The sequence below is a fragment of the Magallana gigas genome, chromosome 1 (genome assembly GCF_963853765.1).
Source record: "Magallana gigas chromosome 1, xbMagGiga1.1, whole genome shotgun sequence".
Classification (NCBI taxonomy): Eukaryota; Metazoa; Mollusca; class Bivalvia; order Ostreida; family Ostreidae; genus Magallana; species Magallana gigas.
The window spans coordinates 6804625-6827648 of record NC_088853.1 but is presented as its reverse complement, the minus strand read 5'-3'; the positions used below and the strand labels follow the sequence as shown (position 1 = coordinate 6827648).

Below are 23024 nucleotides of genomic sequence, written 5' to 3'. Positions count from 1 at the left end.
TGACGATGAGCCTCGTGCTTTGGTAGTTACAGAGCGTGTAGAAAATTATCTTTTCTCGTACTAACGATCTCAAACTAGATCAAAACGTAAACAAAATCGTATGTTTCATAAACTGACTCGCTGTTACACATTCTGGTGTGTGACGGTAATATCAACAGAGTGCAGAGTACATGTATAGACAGGGATATCGTGTTTATTTTCACATCTACTTATAAAATCAGTATGAATAATCACACCAATCATCTGGGTTGTTTTTTTTTTTTTTGGGGGGGGGGGGGGGGGGTGTTACAAGATTTGCGAATATGAGTTACATATTTTTCATTTTCCTAGTATATGTTCAGTACGCATTATACACATAAAATTCAATACCAACTAAATGGAACTGTGTGAAAAAAAAATTATGTTGTAAACTATTTTATTAAAAATCAAACCAATGGAAACAAACTAAACAAGAAAATGAATACACACTATAGCAACGACACATCTCTTTTTAAGAACATTAATGCAATCCTTCAATGTGAAAATTGCTGACGAGTGTAACCAAATTTTTAAGTGTGATATTAGATCTGATTTTAGTCTGTGGACATAGAAACAATATGAAACAGACAAACGCTTCACACCACGCCATCTACATTAGGTTCATCAGCATTCGCTAAAGCAAATATTGGTGAACAACAAAGCTGACGTTTTCCACTGCAGGTTTAGGATTATTTCTAACAAAAAGTTACCTTGTTGCTTGTTCACTTTTGATTAATCATGTTGTTTTCATGTTTCGTTAAATGTTATTCAAACATACCTTGTGATATTTTGTTAAATGATTACATGGTAAATGGTAAATATACATTTTATACATTGTTAAAATATAAAATAAAAAAACACATTTACGGCATATCAAAACGGCTTCAGGAAAATATGTCATCACTTTGTTCTGCAATTTAGATAAAAATATATTGTATTAATATATCATATCAGTTCACCGTCTTATCAATATGATTTATATAGAAACATGTTCGATGGCAGTATACTAAGTAAATAATATCATATTACAGTGCGATAACGCTTTCAGCTCTACAAAGTGTTACACTTGTAGTCATTTTAGCCAGCCGTTGACCACTTTAATGTAAAAATGGTTGGGAATCGGGTTAAGAACATCGAAGACATTAGAATGATAAATAGAAATCGCATATATATCTGTCATTTGGTGATGGAGACTTTTACTTAATTGTTGGAAACAAGCTTATGGTTCTAACCCAGATAGCAAGCTTACGTTGGGCCAACGTCATCGGTTACATCGGACCAACGTTGGCAAATGACATTGGTCCAATGCAATTTTGCTCATCGGCCCAACGTTGGCCCCACATGTTGGGCTAACGTTGGCACAATGTCGAATATGTCATCTTCTGATATTGGGCCAACGTATGTTACATATTACCAACGTTGACCCAATGTTGGGTCAACGTTTGCCTAATGTTGGTTCAACGTTGACCCAATATTTGTTCGACATTGGTGTAACGTTTGGTCAATAAACACTACAACTGCAACAAAAAATAATAACGAAATGTGAATTTATTTTGAATTTAGAATACACCAACCATGATAAACATCCTTAAAATGAAATAACGGCCGGCAATGTGTTATGGCAAGCATATTTTCACAGGGTAAATCTATATCCACACTTTCAAACTAAGTCCCAAAAATTGAATGTCTGTGTTCATTCAAGTTGGTTTATATTTTTGATTGCTTCTTGTTCCTTTTTCTTCATAGTCAACTGCACAACACGCTAACCATGAACAGCACTAGCTCCTGAGAGTCAGTAGAAAATTCATCTAAATGGTTGCAGGCCCAAACATTTCCTGTAAATAAAAGTACAAGCATTAGATATAGAGGAGAGTCATAGGATTAGAAAACACAAAATCCATTAAAATATGCAATCACCTGAGATAAATACTTACATTTCTGTTTTATTTGCTGGGCTGTGACTGTAACATCCTCTCTTAAAACGAAACAGCAAATATTACGAGTTTCTTTGTTCGCTAAATCTGCTAAGTATGAGCAGATTTGGCCATCCCAGCAGATCAGATATCACGATTACCATGAAAAGTGGCCAGTCTCACGCTGTGAAAACTCTGTCTTAATTGCTTGGTCAGTGAATTTGCTCTTATCTCAGGGTCGGCTTGTTGAAATTCTACACTTTAGAACAATTATGCAACAGAATATTATTTTGCAGAATCTATTTGTTTTGTTTTCGGCTTTTTTACATACAATTTTAAATTCAACTTGTATATTTTCATCTTTTTGTTGATGAAAAAATAGCCTGCCGTATATTTTCACATGTTTTCATTGATGAAATAATATTAATAGGCGTTAATTATGTCTACATTTAGATTTAATATAAATTAAATATCACAATTCTATTATACATATCAAATGTTTCAAAGTTTTGTGTATATATATGTTATTGACCAAAAAATCTTTTAAATAAATATTTAAAAAAAATGGCAATTGACACACATTGGGCCAATGTCATGGTTTCAGTAAAATATGGAAACATTTTACAACATTGGCTCAACGTTGGCCCAATGTTGTGCCACCAATCAACATTGGCAATCGAATGGGAATGTCTCAGGTGGACATAGGCCCAACAATGGGCCAACGTTGTGTACCCAACAGTAATGGACCAACCATTACCCGACGTTGGTCTAACATTGGGCCAACGTTGTTTACCCAACGCCAACGGACCAACCATTACCCAACGTTGGCCCAATGTATGCATGCTATCTGAGAATAAGGTATCTTTAGAGACAGTTCGGAGGTGAAAAAAGAAATTTCTGACTAGCACAGAGTCCGTCCAAGATGCAACGAAATCTGGCCTCACTGTAACAGGCATGGCAAGAATGATAGAAAATACTCAATTCGTGATATTGCCATAGCTGTTGGTATTTTGCTATCGCAGGCGCATTTATCTTTAAATCGTCTTTTGAAAGTACAAACGATTTTGGCCTGACGAATATAACATATTTTGAGAGATAACAAAACAGGGATTCAAGTACAAACGGTAAAGCATTTGCTAGAAATGTTTCCCAAATTAAATTAAGGCAATACTCGTGACAAAACAAGGGTTCACTACTTCAACACATTGCATGAATATCTAGATATGTTCGTATAGTTAATGATAATGCTCCTATATATACATCTGAACTTTTAAAGCATTTATTTGAAGTCTGTGAAGGCTACCGTTTTTGCCCCATCTATCCCATTATCCAGATCTAGCCCAATATATATATATATATATATATATATATATATATATATATATATATATATATATATATATATATATATATATATATATATTCTTAAAACGTCCTAATTTATTCATTGTTACAAGTCCGGACAAAACCTTTATACAATTATTAGTCTGTGCTTCGGAGACTTAAATCAATATCGGCGTACCGTGATGCATTTCCAAAATGTATTCCGAAATCAAAAATATGTGTTTTATACCGTGGATGTAATGTTGATTTCACTTTTTGAGTCCAATGTTTTGGAGATATGATATAATAAACATTACGTATCAAACATTTCTCGAAACGTTAATGTATCATGTAGTAAAATATAAGTGTTTGAAATAAATATTTAAAAGTTTGGTTCCCATTAAAGCACTAAAATAGCCAGAAACTTGAATTGTTAATCCGCCACCATATAAATCAAATGATCAAATATATCAGGTACATAGGTGTCAACAAAATAGATATATTTTACTATTTATCTTTTTTTTTTAATTTGTATCACCTACGCAATCAAGAAGATATAAAAATATATATAAATACAAAATGATTTATTAAATAATTATGCACGTATATATTGTTACTAAATTTTGAGAGTTAGATACATAAAAACACCGCCAATCAATGCTGAATGCAACGAAGGGAAAACAATGACTCCGGATAACCGCTACAACGGTACGTGTCGGTGAAAGAACAACATTTTACTTCAAATGCGATTTGCGAGTTACTCAACTTTTGTTACGTATTAGTTTTGTTGTGTCTAGTCTTGATTAAAACAAACTACACGAATGGTTCACATAATGGCACACATCAGCTTTAGTAATATTAAAGTAAAAAAATAAAATCCAGATTTATAAGTACGCTAATAAAGTGCGGACTTTTATTGATTGTATTTAATATTTATTTTTTAAATGAATAATATAAGGAAAATATTGCTGTCATTTTATTTCCGAGGCTTTCGACTTTACTGTTCAGTAAATGTTTCATACGTGTAATAATGCAATAGATAAAGTTACCATGTTTTTAAACATTCTTATGTTGAGTTCATTAAATATTCTTTAAATTAAATATTTAAGGTGAAATAACACACCTGGAAAAAGTCACTCAAATTAACAGTAGATTAATATCTAAAAAAATCAATTCAGTCAGTAAAAACAAAAGACCCAAATTCGGGATGTACGGATCGCAATCCTAACACGTTATCCATTTAGCTATGGAGTAAGTTACATGTTTTCGTCGATAAAATCCTTTTAATAAAACGAAATGTGGTTTCGATCAGATGTCAGCCATTTTGTAATGATGTGTTATTCAACCTTAAAGTATTTATATACCTGTTCAATGCAATATAAACCACCGACGACATTACATAGCCCTTGTGTAAACAGTGTCCTGCTTGAAATATCGATTAAATGTCGTTGAAGATGGGTCGTTTTAAGTTGCATGAACAGGAAAACTTTAAAGAGATGTGGTAGCGTGTGGTATACAAAATCAATAATTTAAAGTACATTTCAGTATATGTGTTCTAGATATTTGTCTTAAAATGACATTATAAAAATTGCGGCAAAGTGAACTGTACATATACATGTAACTGTCCCAAGACTATTGCTTGATCAACGAGTGGAGACCATGGGTGAATTGGATGTTATAAACAGCGTAATCGTGATCATGTAGAAGGTAAGGTGAAAAAAACTATAACTAACACCAGTGAAAATCATGATATGGGTTTTAAATCAAAGACGTGCGTAAACATTTCATTTGAATTACGCATATTTTTATAATATGAATTCTCAGACTTTTCCGACAAGACTTTTGAGAAAAAACCCGTATGATTCGTGTTGTGTAATGATTAAAGATAGAATTGATTCCATCAAACTATATATAAGTAATTGAAAAATTCAAAAAAATGTATGGATCCAAGCAATAATGAACTCGAGCCTCATTCAACCAGATGCTCGGCTGTCTCCGTTAATCTCCAACACGCAAGAACATGTTTACACCAGGTCACGGGATAGCTTGATGACGCGACCTCTAGATATAGAATGACTCTCTGCTTGTCGGAGATTTACGGAGACAGCCGATGGTTGAACGAGACTTTATTGAACTCTGGCGTATGAATACATACGACTCCTTAAAAATATCTAAATTGTTCGTACTATTTAACATCTGACTATTTTCAAGGTATTCATAAATAAGTTTCTTAAAAACCAATGCTTCAAGATACATTACATCGAATTTATCGATTATTTTCAAGAACTAAATCTTGTCAGCTGTGGTGATTTGTGCTTAGGTCCAAACGCTGTTTTAATTTCGGTTTGCCAGAGTAACTGCATAGGATAGTTGATTAAAATCAACTCCCAATAAAATCAATGAAATGAAAACTATCATACGAATAGCATTTGATTAAATGGCATAATTTTTTTTATTGTGTGCTAAAATCATTTTAGATTATCTATCGAAACACAAATAATATAGATACAAGAACAAGCAATACATTGATACTTCATCATACTATATACATTATACTATAAACAATCCGAAAGCAGTTTGAATTCGGTTCGATTAAACGGGTGCAATGTATTTCCTTGTATTTCAACAAGACGAATCGATATCTACTTTTTTTTCCAGAAAATATGTCCGATTTTAAACCAACTTCGCACAGAACATTAATAGATAAAAGGGGAATCAACATTATTGAAATAAAAGGCCTCACCATTTCTCAATGATAGATAAGAGGAAAAAATGTTTCAAAGGATGATTGCACGTAACGCAGTATTGTGGGTCCATTTTCAATCACAATTGGTACGTTAGTATTCTTAGCTCGATTTTACTTTTAGTCATCTGTTATATAGTTTGGTCAATTTCTAGCAGAAAGTTAATGTCATATAGGTTTTATTTGCGCTGCAATAAAACAATTCGGTGTGTTCTTATCTTAACTGCTCTGCAAATATCTGCTATTTAGACTTGCCTGTCCTTGAATGTAGATAGATTCATAAATATGCATTATGTGGAACTAATGAGTTGTCCATGTGTCGGCCTGTATAAGTAGCCATTGATGATCGGAAATAATTGCGTAGCTGATGTTAACGATTTTCCTGTTCGAAACAAATTAACAAGTAGATTAATTAGTAACTCATAAAGTCGATTATCCGATAATGACTCAGGCGACTTAAAAATACTGCATCAAATATTAATTCTGTTTAAATATTTATATTTTACAACGCCAATAAACAATATTGAATAAAATTGTGAAAGGAAAAAGAAATATTTAAAGATTTTAGTAAGGGGTTGTATTTTGTGGCGGAAGGTTTTCAAGATGAGTTACTTAATAGTTTTAAAGTGCTATTACTTTAGCTTCCTAATTTTTGCTTAAACCAAACTTCCAGATAGTTTGCCTATTACGATATAATCATATTTATTCTGATTAACATACTGGAACATCCTTTTGATATTTTCATCGATATATTTTGACATATGTAGCTTATATGTCGTAGACGTTAAAAAAAATGAACTCTAATTATTGCCTAAAATTAGCCAACTTTCGTAAGATATTACCTTAATGCTGTACATTTTGTGACAAAAAATCCTTCCGTTGTTTAGATTTCACTTTTTGTTAAAGTCATAATCTCCTGAGGTATGGTGTTGTCACAATTGTACATAGTAATATGTAAAGAAAAATCTTTTTGAAAAAACCAGACAAGTTGTAAGGTGTTTTAACGTGCGCCGAACTAGAAATCTAAAATTAGCCCAAAAACTTTCCCCAATTCTAAATATAGCGACATTTACGAAAGACACCAGTCAAAACGATTAACGTTTACACATTTAACAGATTACATTTATGTCAAAACACACAAACGATAAACAAATACGGAATTAATTAATCTTAACACAGTTTCAGCTGATTAAATGGCGACAGGACGGTGCAGTTCTAAGGGACAGTACACGCACACGGACGAATCACAGTTCACAGGAAGATCACAGTTCACCAACAGTTAAAGCAAGTCAAATAGTCACAACTGGATCCCGCACGACATGGCCGAATTACCGAGGATTCCTGAATGTTTAAAAGTCTTATCTCTCCGATCCTTGGCGTATTTTTAACTTCGCAGACGACACTACACATCCTGTCACGCGCTATGACCTCACACATAAACATAAACACAAAACAGCTGATTATCATAACAGTGTGTAGTTGCATTCTTAGGTATTGTAAATTCAAGTCTGTTTTAATGATGATTCCATGGTTGGATGAAGCCACAAAGAGAGGTTGGCCACTTTCCATAAAACCAGCTAAAGCAATTAATTATAGCATATCATTTGTTATACCCCCGCCAATGAAGTAAGGGGGTATATAGGACTCATCTTGTCCGTCCGTCCGTCCGTCCGCCTGTCTGTTCAATTCGTGTCCAATCCATATCTTACTTACGGAGAAACATCGGAAGTTCTTACTTCTCACAAAGATTGCTTATGACCTAAGAGTGTGTGTCATGACCTTGACCCAGGTCAAGGTCACTAACAGAACAAGAGGCCCATGGGGCCACATCGCTCACCTGAGCAACAATTGGCGTTCAAAAGATATCTCTGACATTGAATCTTCATGAAATACTATTTTTTTACCAGAATAAGAAAATCCTACGCAAGATATAAAACTAAACATTTGGTAGGGGTACAATGTTAAGTTGTTAACTTCCAATTCCCTATATTTTCGTTCTGCCCCCCCCCCCCTCTACTTTGTAAAGCGATCAAAATATATGAGAGCATATATGTACATTTTTTCAACAACTTCTTACTAGTTATCGTATTTAAAAAAATATATAATTACTTTATCCCCGCAACAGAAATGTGTCAGAACTATGGAAACTGTTTTAAAGATGTCGTTTTTATTTACTCGTGTCTGAAAAACTATCAAAATTGATGTAGATTTCACATTATTTATTGTATAAAGAGGGGGCCCCAGAGAAAAGGTATATACAGAATATTATTCTTTTATTTTGTTTGAACAAGTATTTAACCTACTCTAATTCATATAGAAGTTCTAATGTTCAACCAAAATTTCAGCGTCAATCGTAGATTTATAAACAAGATACAGACGATAGTTCCCAGGTTACAAAGCATAAATAATGAAAACGAAACGTAAATCAGAACAAGCTAACACCAACGTCATGTGTGCAAGGCCAAGGTAACTGGCAGAAAAGTGCAAAACTCATGTCCAGTCCATATCTTTTTAATGGACAAATATTTGAATTCACATCATCAAGATTGCTTATAACCTGAGGGTGTGTAATGACTTTGACCCAAGATCAATGGAGGAAGTTCAAGGTCATTGTTTTAAAAAAAATCGGGCTCAGTATACCAAAAATTCAAAATGTTTATATTAAATGGCTGCTTGACATGTGGAATTTTGTTTGATTCGAGTCATGTTTGTTAACATAAGGTTGAAAATGTCCTCATGCGTTAGCATTAATAGTTTTTTTTTTTTTTAAAGAGCAGTTGTTATTTATAGAAAATGGACGGTGAAATAGGTTCATCCAATATTTTGTATAATAGAAAACAGAGTTATCAATTGTGAGCTTGCTCATAGTACCTCTGGTTTAAAAATCGATGTTCTCTTATTGATTAATAAGTTTCTTATATTTAAGTTTCAAGGTTGAATAAAATAGTTATATGGGAAGTGTTTAACTAGTTTGTCTGATAATATCTTTTCTCATTTAATAGTTTGAAACTTTGAAACTTCTTATCAACGCAATGGACACATCCAACGCCAGCTATAGAGTGCGTCGGTGCTCTAAATGTCTGCGGGACATGAAGTACCATTGTGTATCTTGCCAAAGTGATTTTTGTTCCCAGTGTAAAGAAAATCACGTGACAACCCTCAAAACTATAGACCATAAAGTTGTGTTACACCGCGAGAGGTTAAACCGAATATCAAAAACCGAATTATGTCAAAAACATTCTAAAAAGGTTTATAGAAAGTGTTGCGAAGTGTGCAAAGTTCCTGCGTGTAATAATTGCCAAAGGCATAGAAAACACAAAAAAATAAAAATTACCAAAGCATACTTTTCAAAGAGACAAAATGGCATCGAAACCATCAACAGTATCAGAAGTGATGATCTTTTTTTCAGACTTGTTCTCCTAACAGAAATTCAAGCTGATTTTCAAACATTTTTAAAAGAAGTGTCCTCTCATCAATCAAAGTTAATAATAAAGGCTAACAAACTAAACAAGTTCATTGACCTTGTTTCACGTGATTTTGATTGTAAACACAGCTGCTTAAAACAGACCAAAAAAGTAAGCAGACTTCTTACGAATTTCTTTCTATTTGAAGACATATATGAACGTTCAGCAATTAAACCAGTAAGTTTTCTTATCAGTAAAACTCAAGTCTGTAAGATCCAGGATATACCTCATCTAACAAAACACACAAACAATGTTTTTATGACTTCGTCCATCACAAAGAACAACGTCGAAGTGATAGAGTCACTTTTTAGAATCCATTTAGAAGAAGAAGAAAAAAAACGTAAAGTAAAGAAACGGTTGTTAAAACTGATGACTTCACCGGAGCTACACCAATCTTTTACAGTTGAAGGTGTAGATCGATGTTGCCACATGGCTAGCAATACAGCTGACCGAGTTTGGGTCAGTGATAAAAAAAATTTTATTCTGACAAATACAGCAGGGAACACATTAAATACGTTGACTGATCTAGGTGGTATTTTTTTAAATAACCCACTTGTTATTTCAACACAAGAGCAGAAATGTGCTAGTTTAGGCTATGGTTTACATTCAGTGAACAGTGAAGGTAATTTGATTTACATAGATTGGATTGGCCACATTAACATACTTTCAAAAGATATGAAAACAAGTACCCGTTTTGTAGAAAGGACGAATTTTAATTGGGTAACACGCTGTTTGCACTGGTCTTCATTGACTGGGGATATACTGGTCGGAATGTGTCAGCACAAAGCGATAGGCAAGATTGTGCGATACAATCAAGCAGGACATCTGACGCAAACGATCGAACGGAACAAGGACGGATGGCATATATATATTGACCCTCACTATATAACGGAAAACAACAACGGTGATGTTGTAGTGGCTGATTTTGACTATGAACTTTGTGATTTAGTTGTCGCAGACGGTGGAGGAAATTATCGTTTTTCCTACACAGGACCTCCTTTTGGACCCAGATTAGAACCACATGGAGTATGCACTGACGCGCTGTCACATATCCTGGTGTGTGATTCAGGAACTAACACGGTACAAATTATTGACAGGGATGGTCAATTTTTGTCACATCTACTAATAAGACCAGCAGGGATATTTAAACCAGTCAGTCTGAGATATGATTTCAACACTCACCGTCTCTGGGTCGGGTCATGGTACAACAACAAAGTGTGTGTTTACAGGTATATTACCAGTGATGATGTACTGACAGGTAAGAATATAATTCGTTAAATAGCAATCTTTGTACAGTTAAACTTATCTGATTTGCTTTATTTACATATATAATATATAAAAATTTTACAAAACACTTGTAAAGCATCCTTCAATATCTTTTTTGCAGATCAAGCAATTAAATGTGTTGATGTTGAAAATTCACTGATTGAAAATCAAAAGAAGGAAAATAAAGAACAAAAAGAAAAAGCATGCACACCAAAGCAAGTATCTCCTCCAACAATAATTCATTCATTTAATGTGAAAAGTATCGATCAAGTTCATCACATTACATGTGTTACACCTGACATGGTATGGGCCAGTGACCATAGAAACAATCTTATATTGACAAACACTTCAGGTGACATTTTGCATCATTTAACTGAGCTATGTACTGGTTACGATGGATCACATGCAGTGACCAGTAAAGGTGAACTTATTTACATTGACAAGAGTTTTAACATTATCAAACTTTCAAATGACATTAAAAAAACCACGGAAATAATATCAAACACAGACTACACATGGATCAAACGTTCAGTGTACTGTTCACCTGTAAATGGGGATCTACTGATTGGTATGTCCCGTGGGGACCCATTGTTTTGGATGCACAGAGTGTTTACAGACAAAAGCAAGGTAAACCGGTACGACCAGAATGGACAGCTAAAACAGTCAATGGAATTTGATAGCGAAGGACTGGAACTGTATAATTGTCCTCACAAAATAACAGAAAATAACAATGAGGATGTCGTGGTGTCAGATTTATCTGGAGCTGTTGTCGTGACGGATTCTGGAGGGAGACACCGTTTCTCTTACACTGGACATCCACCAGGATCAGGAATGCTTCCAAGTGGAGTATGTACCGATGCCTTGTCACGTATTTTGGTATGTGATTCTGGATCAAAATCAATACAGTTGATAGACAAAAACGGTCATTTTCAGCAATGTCTCTTGACAACGACACAAGATGAAGATATGCCATCGTGTCTAAGTTATGATATTATCAACAACCGTCTCTTGGTAGGGTCATCTCAAAACAACAAAATTTGTGTGTACAAGTATTTAACCAAGCACAATATTGAGAAAGGTAAGCTTACTGAATTATTCGGCTTTTTACGTGTAAAGGTACAGCATTAGTTAAAGAAACGTTTGATTATCTAAGAATTGCTTGAATGTTGGACACCGTCACAGGATGGTTAATTAACATGCATTTAAAATTAATCATAGAATACCATTCGTTCTCATTTAACGTAGCCGTCCTGATAAAAATTGGCACGTTTCAAGATTAAGTATTTATGATAAATATTTTTTTTGTCTTGTTAATGTAGAACAAATAGGGGAAATTAAAACGGTTTTTACTACATATTACTGTTGGTTTTGAGATCAAAACGATTAACTACCCTAGAAACACAATGTTCATCGAGCCGAAAATTGTACACATGGGATAGTTATATCATCGTATTGATCGAGGACCAGTAATAATTGTTTTAGTTTGTTATTTAGCGACGAATATTGATACAGACATACCAAATTGAGTGTTATTAAAATAAAATTTTTAGTAGCCGAACAAATTGATAAAAGTGATATTTCATTGGAAGATCTATTTTAGTCCAATGTAGAGAAAATCAAATGTTACATTGAACTCCTAGGTGACATGCAGTTAAATATAACTTTTTTCTAGATTGTTGGATACCAGCCAATCAGAGAGCTAGGAAATTATCAATCATATAATTAAATCCGAATTTAACATTTGATTAAAACAAATGCAGATGCTTTTTGCATTTATAACGACTGTTTATTTTAATTATGTCCGATATTTATATTGATGAAAAAATACACAAAACAGCATGATGCACCTGCTTTTGATACACATTTAGGACAAATGTTTATGTAAGCTAAAAGAAAAAAAAAATCTTAAACTGTAATAAATTGATGTTGCACATCTGTAGACCGTACATGTATGATTATTAATAAATGTAAATACAAATTACTTAATATTAAACTTGCCAAAAACTTAAGAGTATATCGCAGTTGAACAATTAATTTCAACGAAACAAATAATTGATTTCCTTTATTTTTCAGAACAACATTCAGTCAGCTTTGCACCAATAGACTTCGAAGCTGAGTTTCAGAACGAATAAAATGGAAATTAACGCATTGAACAACAAATAATATTTGACTAAGACATGAATTTTATACTGACTTTAATTTTTTTAAAGTATGTAAATCTCATGATCGGTTAATAATACAACATTGGTGTCAAAATTACATTTTCTTTATTATAAAATTGGTTTACTTTTGTTTTGGAATAGTGAATCTATCTAATAAACAGTTATTTAAAACTTTCTAATGAATTAGTGATATGTACATTTTTTTCAAATAAATGAAATAATACAAACATCATCTAAGTTAAAAAAAAAATAAATGCCTTTTATGAGACTCGTCCATTTCATTGTATCAAAGAAAAGTAAACATGTTATTTTTGAGAATCGGACACTGAAAAATTTATTTCATCTCTAGAGCAATTCTCTCTCTCTCTCTCTCTCTCTCTCTCTCTCTCTCTCTCTCTATCTCTCATTAAAATGTTATTTTGTGACCACGATAAATAAACAATTCGATAAATAAGAAAACAAGTAATAACTGTAATAAAAATGGGCGCACCACAAGCATCATTTATATTTTATCCATTTGTAATGACTATTTATATAGAATGTATGAGTTCTGTATATTATGTTTAAAGAAAAAAATATTCTAAAAAATAATACGTTATGTATTGAGTTGAAAAATTAATACATTTTTTAAGTATTCTGAAATCCTTTTAAAATGCATCAATATTATTTTTAGGAAATAAAATAAATACTAAATTTAGAATATGAATGTTTACTTTGTTTTTTTCTTCCTTTTCAATAATTCTGACATTGTTTTTATTGGCATACTATAAGTGATTATGAGTTCACTTAGTTGCTGCCATTACTGATACATGTGACAGCGATTAACACACCATTTATTAACAATTGTTTATCAAATAAACAATTTAATCATGTATGCTGCTCACCTTTCTAATTTTTTTTAAAAAATTAACTTTTGTCTTTGAATCGTTCTGAGAATTTATCATTGTAACATTAACATATAAGTTTGGTTTTTATCCCAAAACACCAGTAGTGTGCTGATAATAATCCTACAAAACCTGCATTGAATTAAAACGTCCGATGTTAGTCAGGTCCTGATCTAATAAAGACTCATCCACTCTGATGACAATTAATTTGGCAGCTGCCTCTGCTGTGAAAATGCAGTTTTGCTTAATGGATTGATCTTTTCAGCTTTACAAACATAAACTGTAAAAGCGAACCATAATTATCAAATTGTAGATTTTGAAATACTAGAAAGGGAAAGTCTTTAAAAACACCAAAACCTTTTTTCTTGTGACTTTTTACTTTTCAATACAGTATCTGAGCATAAGCAGAGGAATTTTAACGTCATTTGATTTAATCTTGATTAAGGTATCCGATCCATAATTCAATAAAATTTTATGCCTGGAAAGCATATGAATTTTTTATTGGATATTGATGACCACCCTGCGGGGTATACAAAAAGTAGGTCAACAAGAGTGATAACTCATACGGTGAGATAACTCTGAACTTTTTCGAAAATTCAAAATCGGCTACTTTTAATTAATTTTATAACAAAAAATGAATAAAAAACATAAGAGCTAAAATTAATTATCTTGTGTATTTTATCATATACATGTAAATACTTCAAAAATACAATTTTTTTTCAACATTTAAAATTTCGGCAAGTAAAATTATGCAAAAAAGCCTTAATTTAGGACATACGAAAAAATAACATTTTTGGTCAATTTGAATAATTTTTATTTCTGTTACATATCTGGAAGCTATATTATTTTTTGTGTTTAATCAACAAGGCTGCTATAGTAGTTAAGAATAAATAGGTCATCATTGACGACAACTCACAAAGAGAGATAACCCATGGGCAACTTTTTGACAAAATTTTTTTTTTTCGAAAGTTTGATCAAGATATTGTTAAAACAATGAATGTATTTCACTTATTTTGTTTATGCTGATAAATAATAGAAATATTTGTCTCCACAGTTCATGTACTTGTAAACAGACACACAAATTTCAAACTAAAATTAAAAACACAGATTAATAAAATTCGTTTGCTAAAATATGCGCACAGTTTTGGAATGCATTCTCCTAACACTTTTTAGCTCACCTGAGCTGAAAGCTCAAGTGAGCTATTCTGATCACATTTTGTCTGTCGTCCGTCTGTCCGTCCGTCTGTCTGTCCGTCTGTCCGTAAACTTTTCACATTTTCAACATCTTCTCAAGAACTACTGGGCCAATTTCAACCAAACTTGGCACAAATCATCCATAGGCAAAGGGGATTCAAAGTTGTGAAAATTAAGGGCCACACTCGTCTTCAAGGGGAGATAATTAGAAATTAATGAAAAATTTCGAAAAATTTTCAAAAATCTTCTTCTCAAGAACCAGAAAGCCAGGAAAGCTGAAACTTGTGTGGAAGCATTCTCAGGTTGTGTAGATTCAAAGTTGTGAAATTCATGACCCCCGGGGGTAGGGTGGGGCCACAATGGTGGGTCAAAGTTTTACATAGCAATATATAGAGTAAATCTTTAAAAATCTTCTCCTCAGAAACTAATCAGCCAGGAAAGCTGAAACTTGTGTGGAAGCATCCTCAGGTAGTGTAGATTCAAAGTTAAGAAATTCATGATCCCTGGGGGTAGGGTGGGGCCACAATTGGGGATTCGAAGTGTTACATAGGAATAAGGCCACAATGGGGTGGTCGTAGTTTTACATAGGAATATATAGAGTAAATCTTTAAAAATCTTCTTCTCAGAAATTAATCAGCCAGGAAAGCTGAAACTTGCGTGGAAGAATCCTCAGGTAGTGTAGATTTAAAGTTGTGAAAATCATGACCCCTAGGGGTAGGGTGGGGCCACAATGGGGGTCGAAGTTTTACATAGGAATATATAGAGTAAATCTATAAAAATCCTCTTCTCAGAAACTAATCAGCCAAGAAAACTGAAACTTGTGTGAAAGCATGCTCAGATAGTGTAGATTCAAAGTTGTGAAATTCATGACCCCCGGGGGTAGGGTGGGGCCGAAATGGGGGGTCAAAGTTTTACATAGGAATATATAGAGTAAATCTTTAAAAATATTCTTCTCAGAAACTAATCAGCCAGGAAAGCTGAAACTTGTGTGGAAGCATCCTCAGGTAGTGTAGATTCAAAGATGTGAAATTCATGATCCCTGGGGGTAGGGTGGGGCCACAATTGGGGGATCGAAGTTTTACATAGGAATATATAGAGTAAATCTTTAAAAATCTTCTTCTCAGAAACTAATCAGCCAGGAAAGCTGAAACTTGTGTGGAAGCATCCTCAGGTAGTGTAGATTCAAAGTTGTGAAGGGGTAGGGTGGGGCCACAATTGGGGGGTCGAAGTTTTACATAGGAATATATAGAGTAAATCTTTAAAAATCTTCTTCTCAGAAACAAATCAGCCAGGAAAGCTGAAACTTGTGTGGAAGCATCCTCAGGTAGTGTAGATTCAAAGTTGTGAAAATCATGACCCCCAGGGGTAGGGCGGGGCCACAATGGGGGTCGAAGTTTTACATGGGAATATATAGAGTAAATTTTTAAAAATCTTCTTCTCAGAAACTAATCTGCCAGGAAAGCTGAAACTTGTGTGGAAGCATCCTCAGGTAGTGTAGATTCAAAGTTGTGAAAATCATGACCCCCAGGGGTAGTGCAAGGCCACAATGGGGTGGTCGAAGTTTTACATAGGAATATATAGAGTAAATCTTTAAAAATCTTCTTCTCAGAAATTAATCAGCCAAGAAAGCTGAAACTTGTGTGGAAGCATCCTCAGGTAGTGTAGATTTAAAGTTGTGAAATTCATGACCCCCTGGGGTAGGGCGGGCCACAAAAGGGGTCGAAGTTTTACATAGGAATATATAGACTAAATATTTGAAAATCTTCTTCTCAGAAACTAATCAGCCAGGAAAGCTGAAACTTGCGTGGAAGCATCCTCAGGTAGTGTTAATTCAATGTTGTGAAATTCATGACCCCCAGAGGTAGGGTGGGGCCACAATAGGGGTCGAAGTTTTACATAGGAATATATAGAGTAAATCTTTAAAAATCTTCTTTTCAGAAACTAATCAGCCAGGAAAGCTGAAACTTGTGTAGAAGCATGCTCAGATAGTGTAGGTTCAAAGTTGTGAAAATCATGACTCCCAGGGGTAGGGTGGGGCCACAATGGGGGGTCAAAGTTTTACATAGGAATTTATATATAGAGTAAATCTTTAAAATCTTCTTCTCAGAAACTAATCAGCCAGGAAAGCTGAAACTTATGTGGAAGCATCCTCAGGTAGTGCAGATTCGAAGTTGTGAAAATCATGATCCCTGGGGGTAGGGTGGGGCACACTGGAGGGTCGAAGTTTTACATAGGAATATATAGAGTAAATCTTTGAAAATCTTCTTCTCAGAAACTAATCAGCCAGGAAAGCTGAAACTCGTGTGGAAGCATCCTCAGGCATTGTAGATTCAAAGTTGTGAAAATCATGATCCCTGGGGGTAGGGTGCGGCACAATGGGGGGTCGAAGTTTTACATAGGAATTTATAGAGTAAATATTTAAACATCTTCTTCTCAGAAACTAATCTGTCAGGAAAGCTGAAACTTGTGTGGAAGTATCCTCAGGTAGTGTAGATTCACAGTTGTGAAAACATGATCCCTAGGGGTAGGGTGAGGCCACATTTGGGGGGGGGGGGTTGTTAAAGTTTTACATAGGAATATAGAGAGTAAATCTTTAAAAATGTTCTTCTCAGAAACTAATCAGCCAGATGATTCTTTATAATTGTTAATACTTTGGCTCCAGGACAATTCTTCGGCCTCACAAGAAGGTTCAGAGTTTGATGTAGCTTAATATCCCATATATAAACAATTGTAAAGGATCTTTTTGAGGACTGCAATACTCAACATGTGATATGACTATAAAATCATCCTGTTAGAAAAGGGAATAATGATTATAAACATAAGAATATCCAGCGGGAAAAATGGATTTTATTTATACAGGATCTACATGTATTATTGTACATTGTCCAGATTGTTTGTATTATGACTCCATTAAGCTGATTTTATCATACCTATTGTTCCTCAGGTGAGCGATGTGGCCCATGGGCCTCTTGTTTGTCTGATGTAACTCTTGGTTTCCCTAAAATATTTTTCAAAGAAAACACATCTACTAGTCCATCTTCACTACTTCTCTTGAAAATAAGTCTCAGGTGTCCCAAATTTAGTCCAGATCCAGCAATATTTTCTGTTGTACAGGATTTCATGATTTTTTCTCCGATAAGAGGGCGAAGGGAAGTGATGTTTTTAGACTTACAAGAATTGAATTCTTCCTGAAGAAATTGGCATTCTGTATGAATTGTGTTTAGTTTTGATGTACGTATGAAGGATCTAAAATTGCAGCTGAAACAGATTTTGATTGATTTTTTTCTGACATTTTAATTAATATATACATGTACTTCATTGCAGTGGACAAAAATATAGATATTACCATTGACAATTAATATAATTTACCATAAGCAGAAGGAACCTTTAAGTGACAGCTGCATTAATTATCTATTGTTTTATAACTGTTGATATGTTCTTATATATTTTCATGAAATAATTTTAAGGGCATTTTGTTAAAGTATATATACATTTATTGAAATTCAACGTTTTGTCTAGCGATTATATATTACTATTCTCAAATCAGCACAGATCTGTATGACATGAAATATTATAATATATAACTTTGTAAAAGAAAGCATTGCCTAGTAAATTGATTCCTTGTTAAATAAAGAGCATAACCTGGTGTGTTTTCATCACTTTGCCTACACATACATGTATTACCAGTTTATGTCATACCACATATAATCAATTACTTGAGTGTGATATCTTTATAATTCAGATTAAGATAAATACTATAACTACTAAATTCAGGACTAAAGTTGTAATTGTTATCTTTATTAAAAAATCACATCAAAATAAGAAGGGGCGGGGGCGGGGGGCGATAAAGTGAAAGTAGACCACGATTTTGTATCTTTTATAGTATTTGTATTAAAAGCATGATGGAACACATGAATGTTATACGATACAAAGTCTGACGAAATATACTCCGAAAAAACAAAAATATGAGTGATTAATAAATACACTTACCTCTTACATAGATGATTTTATTTGATAGCCATTTTTCAATGTGTTTAACGGTGTCACGTGTAATCATGTCCAACGCTACTCGAACCGGATGTTTTATTGAAAAATTATTTTTAAACGAGTTCTTATCCATTCAATGATGATAAAAGCAAGCTTTAATCCGCTGTAACTACTCTTCTGTAGGCCTATATTTTTTTTTTATTTATATCAATCAAATTTATGATGTTTTGCTTAAAACTTTTAAGGACGCTGTGTTACTTATGAGAATATTGACAATGCATATGCATACTTTGAACACCTCTTATAGGCGATTTATTGAGGATATTAAAAAAAAAAGAGTCGTTTCAAAAAAGTCTCAAATTATAATTAGCAGTGAACAAAAATAATTTTGAGTATAGGCCAAATTTTAGTACTTTCTGACCCTATTTCTTTGTAATGACGACCAACTCCCTGCCTGAAATAGAACTATGAAACCTATAGTTTTGGTGAAAAACGTAAAGATCTGGTCTACAAAATCATAAATTCAGTTTTCCTTACAGGTGTGTGGGAGTAAAGAAGATAATATTTTAATGTTATATGCATTAACATCTATACATCCATTTCGGCCCTGCCCTAGATTCAAAACCCATACCCCAGGGGACATGAAAATTAAAATTTCAGTAGAGGAGTTTTTTTTTATACAGATGTGTGAGAATAGAGAAACAGATTTTTAAACATTATATGCATTAACACTATATTGCCCCCCCCCCCCCATGTCCTGAACCCCTGACCCAGAGGCCATGAATTTCACAATTTAGGTTAAGGAGATTGTGGATATCATAGTGGGAGTGAAGAAGATAATGTTTTAACATTATATGCATTAAGACCTATACATCAATCTCATAGATGGTGAGGCGAAGCCGAGCCGTCTGTGAGATTTATCAACCCAATATATTTCCGAAGTGAGTCAGTAACTAACCTAATAAGTGTTTTGTTTTCCCGAGGACTATCAAGCGACATATTTATTTACAAAGAGCGATGATCTACGCAACACCATGTACAAGATGCCTTACATCTCGTCCAATTTAACACATTTAAACTCTTCAAAACTTTCAACCTCACCTTTCAAATACTCTTTGAAAAACTTTACTTCACCCATGTTTACTTACAATGTTTTGTTGCTATTCAATTTTAAATGTTTTCTCCCTTTCCTCTGCAGAGATTTGAGCAAATGTCGACGCTGCCATTTTGCTCTGCTCCAGACAAAACAATGTGACGTCAATATTCTAAAGGCAACTATTCTAATTCTAAAGAATTTCAAAGTGCAACTACTCCAAATACTTTAAGAACGTACGGCATGCGGTTTATGTATTAAATACTATGAAATGTCGAAATGAGTAAGCGAAGCGTCGGCCAATGACGGCCATATTGCCTAATATTATTTCTAACCGAACAAGTGTAGAGATATATGAGGCAATCACGTGCTATGTTTAAACCAATGAAAGTGTGACATTTCAGTCCAAGGGAAAACAAATGGCCATGTTGGCCCCACCCAAGAGCCAATTTTGGTTGAGGGCTTCATTGCCATTAAAATCACGCATTTAGTTTTTAACAAATATATATGGGAGTAGAGATGAAGATTTTCTAAGATATAATACATTTAACTATATGGCCATATTAGGCCCAACCTAGAGCCTGAACCCCTGACCCAGGGGCAATGAATTTCACAATTTTGGTAGAGGGTTTCATGGACTTAATAATCATGCAGTTTGTTTGTTTTTTAATGAATGAATTCAATATTTATTTGTTTTATACGATGTAAAATTGTTTTGGGAAGTTTACGCTTTTTAAACCGCGAAGCTGTGTAACATAAAAAAACACCTAGAGGTAAATGAAAAAGTCTGAAAGACTTCACATCCTACAGTACGTCATATTACCTCATATTCGCTTATATCAAGGGCACATTTATAGTGTCTAAATGGTTTTTATACACCATGTCGAACAATGTATGTTTTATTTTTCTTGCAGTTTTCTTTTAACCCGATATTTCGCAACATTGCGTTCCACAGAGAGAAGAAATGATGCGAAGAAAAACCAACGATTAACAAAAATCTACTTTTTTCACAGAAGACTGATCATTAACTATTTCAAATTGACTTAAAAAACTAACCAAAAAAATAACACATTCGTTACACAGAAGATCGCTGACAGCAATAAATATTAAAGCCATATATTTTTTTTTAAAAATGTCACTGATATCTTTCAAAACATTTATTTTAAGCTTGTCGTGTTAATACAACATATATGACCAAACTTAAAGACGTTTACTCTATTTCTTTAATCGAGTGATTGCAAAAGGAGTTATAAAAAGATTTTTAAAAATTGTAGTGTTTCATATTTCAATTGAAACAAATAAAATGAACATGAACACGTATATATGTAACAGTTTATAAACATTTATGATATTTGTTTTGCAAACTATAAAATGTATTGTGTCCCATAGAGAAAAGAAATTATGTAAAACCAAAAAAAATACATGTACATATTAAACCATAAAATTTTTACAGACATTTTTCAACACATTTATTTTAAGCCTGTCGTGTTAATATAATATATACGACAATACCTAAAGACGTGTATTGTATTTCTTGATATCGAGTTATTGCAAAGGAATTTATACCCCCCCCCCCTAAAATTTAGTGTTTCATATTTCAGTTGAAACAATTACCATGTGTAAGTATGTTTATAACGTTATCTATTGGATTTTACAAAATGAAAAAGTACATTTTCAATGACAAAAATGAAAATGTTATTACATTCATTGCTTGATAGAAAACGATATAGAAATTAATAGCGAGCAGTGGTCTTTGGGATTTTTTTTTTTTTAAATATTGAGTTATTTCTGTAATGTTTAATTATATTTTGTTGTGATTCTTAAGTGCTGTTATTTTTTGAAAATTTCGTCTGAATTCTTCTTTCCTCCTTCTTTTCTCTATTTTCTTTTTTGTGCCTTTTTTATCGCAAAGTCCTGAAAACAAAACACTAGTTTGAATAACATTTTAGACAATAATTTAAAAATATTTTTATTACAAATCAGTGCAAGCTTTTCCTATGCCTTTTATAGGCTTTCTCGCAGTGTTTGTGCATTTTTGTTTATATTAACCTATAAAAGTGAAAGGAATTAAAAGGAGAAACACTGATTTCTACCGATGGGAAAAATATCTCCTCATATAAAACTTTCAGTTTTATTTTTACAATGATTTCTTTTAATGATGTTTAATGCAAAAACAAAAGCCTTAACGTTTCATTAATATGGCATATCATTAAATCAAGAGAAACAGACGTAATACTGTATTAAGTATAAAGTATGGTTTGTGCAATGGAATCCAAATAATTTTGTCTGACTTTTCAAAACATGAGCGTTGCAGAACAAATCACATGCTAGTAATATGTTTACTAATATGATTACCTCAAAGATACAAAGATGATGCTATTAGATATCGTTTGGAAGACTTATGGGTCAAAAATATCTGAAATTCAAATTAAATGCTTTTAAGCCTTACGTTTGCATTGTTGTAAACAACACTCTTCTCTAGCTGGACAGCAAAGGAAGCGGTAAGGAAGAAAAAAGATGTTAATAGGGGACGGAATCCTCCAGTCGTAGTCATTGATGACCGTGTATCTCTCAAAACGCCACAGCTTTTCCGAGTTCTCCTGTACTCTCTCAAATGTGTAACTGAAAAAAGGGAATTATCTATCGATTTATGTATTTCGCGTAGTAAACTCGGGTATTTTATAAATATTTATTAAGGTCTTCCGTTTCCAGCGGAAGACCTTATTGTTTTCGTACTGTTTCTTATTAAGGTCTTCCGTTTCCAACGGAAGACCTTATTGTTTTCGTACTGTTTCTTATTATTATTATTTATTATTATTATTATTTTTTTCCAAATTTTGTGCACGCGATTTCTCGGAATCTGTTCGACCGATCTGAACCATTTTTTCACAGATGTTAGGGCGTGATCTAAAATTAATACAATTTTCTTAATTTTTTCGTAGTCACTTCCGGTACCGAATTGTCGGCCATTTTGTAA

The 23024-nt window shown here is 33.3% G+C and overlaps 2 protein-coding genes across 3 annotated transcripts in view; one reads left to right on the top strand and one right to left on the bottom strand.

The window, feature by feature from the left end:
* Positions 1-4763: 4763 nt before the first annotated feature.
* LOC117687135 (uncharacterized) lies at positions 4764-13383 on the top strand. The gene is made up of 4 exons (XM_066081911.1): positions 4764-4961; positions 9000-10719; positions 10849-11805; positions 12801-13383. Exons 2-4 carry the CDS (start codon positions 9030-9032, stop codon positions 12857-12859), a joined length of 2706 nt encoding a protein of 901 aa, XP_065937983.1. The 5' UTR covers positions 4764-4961; positions 9000-9029; the 3' UTR covers positions 12860-13383.
* Positions 13384-21434: 8051 nt separating this feature from the next.
* Positions 21435-23024, bottom strand: part of LOC117687297 (transient receptor potential cation channel subfamily M member-like 2) — a 42275-nt gene continuing 40685 nt past the window's right edge. Inside the window, exons 20-21 of one of the 2 annotated variants that reach the window (XM_066081896.1) lie at positions 22497-22669; positions 21435-21961 (exon numbers count right to left, since the gene is read on the bottom strand). In XM_066081896.1, coding sequence (XP_065937968.1) covers positions 21849-21961; positions 22497-22669 — 286 coding nt within the window. In that variant the 3' untranslated portion in view covers positions 21435-21848. The remainder of the gene's footprint in view (positions 21962-22496; positions 22670-23024) is intronic. The other variant, XM_066081893.1, reaches the window with a different exon arrangement.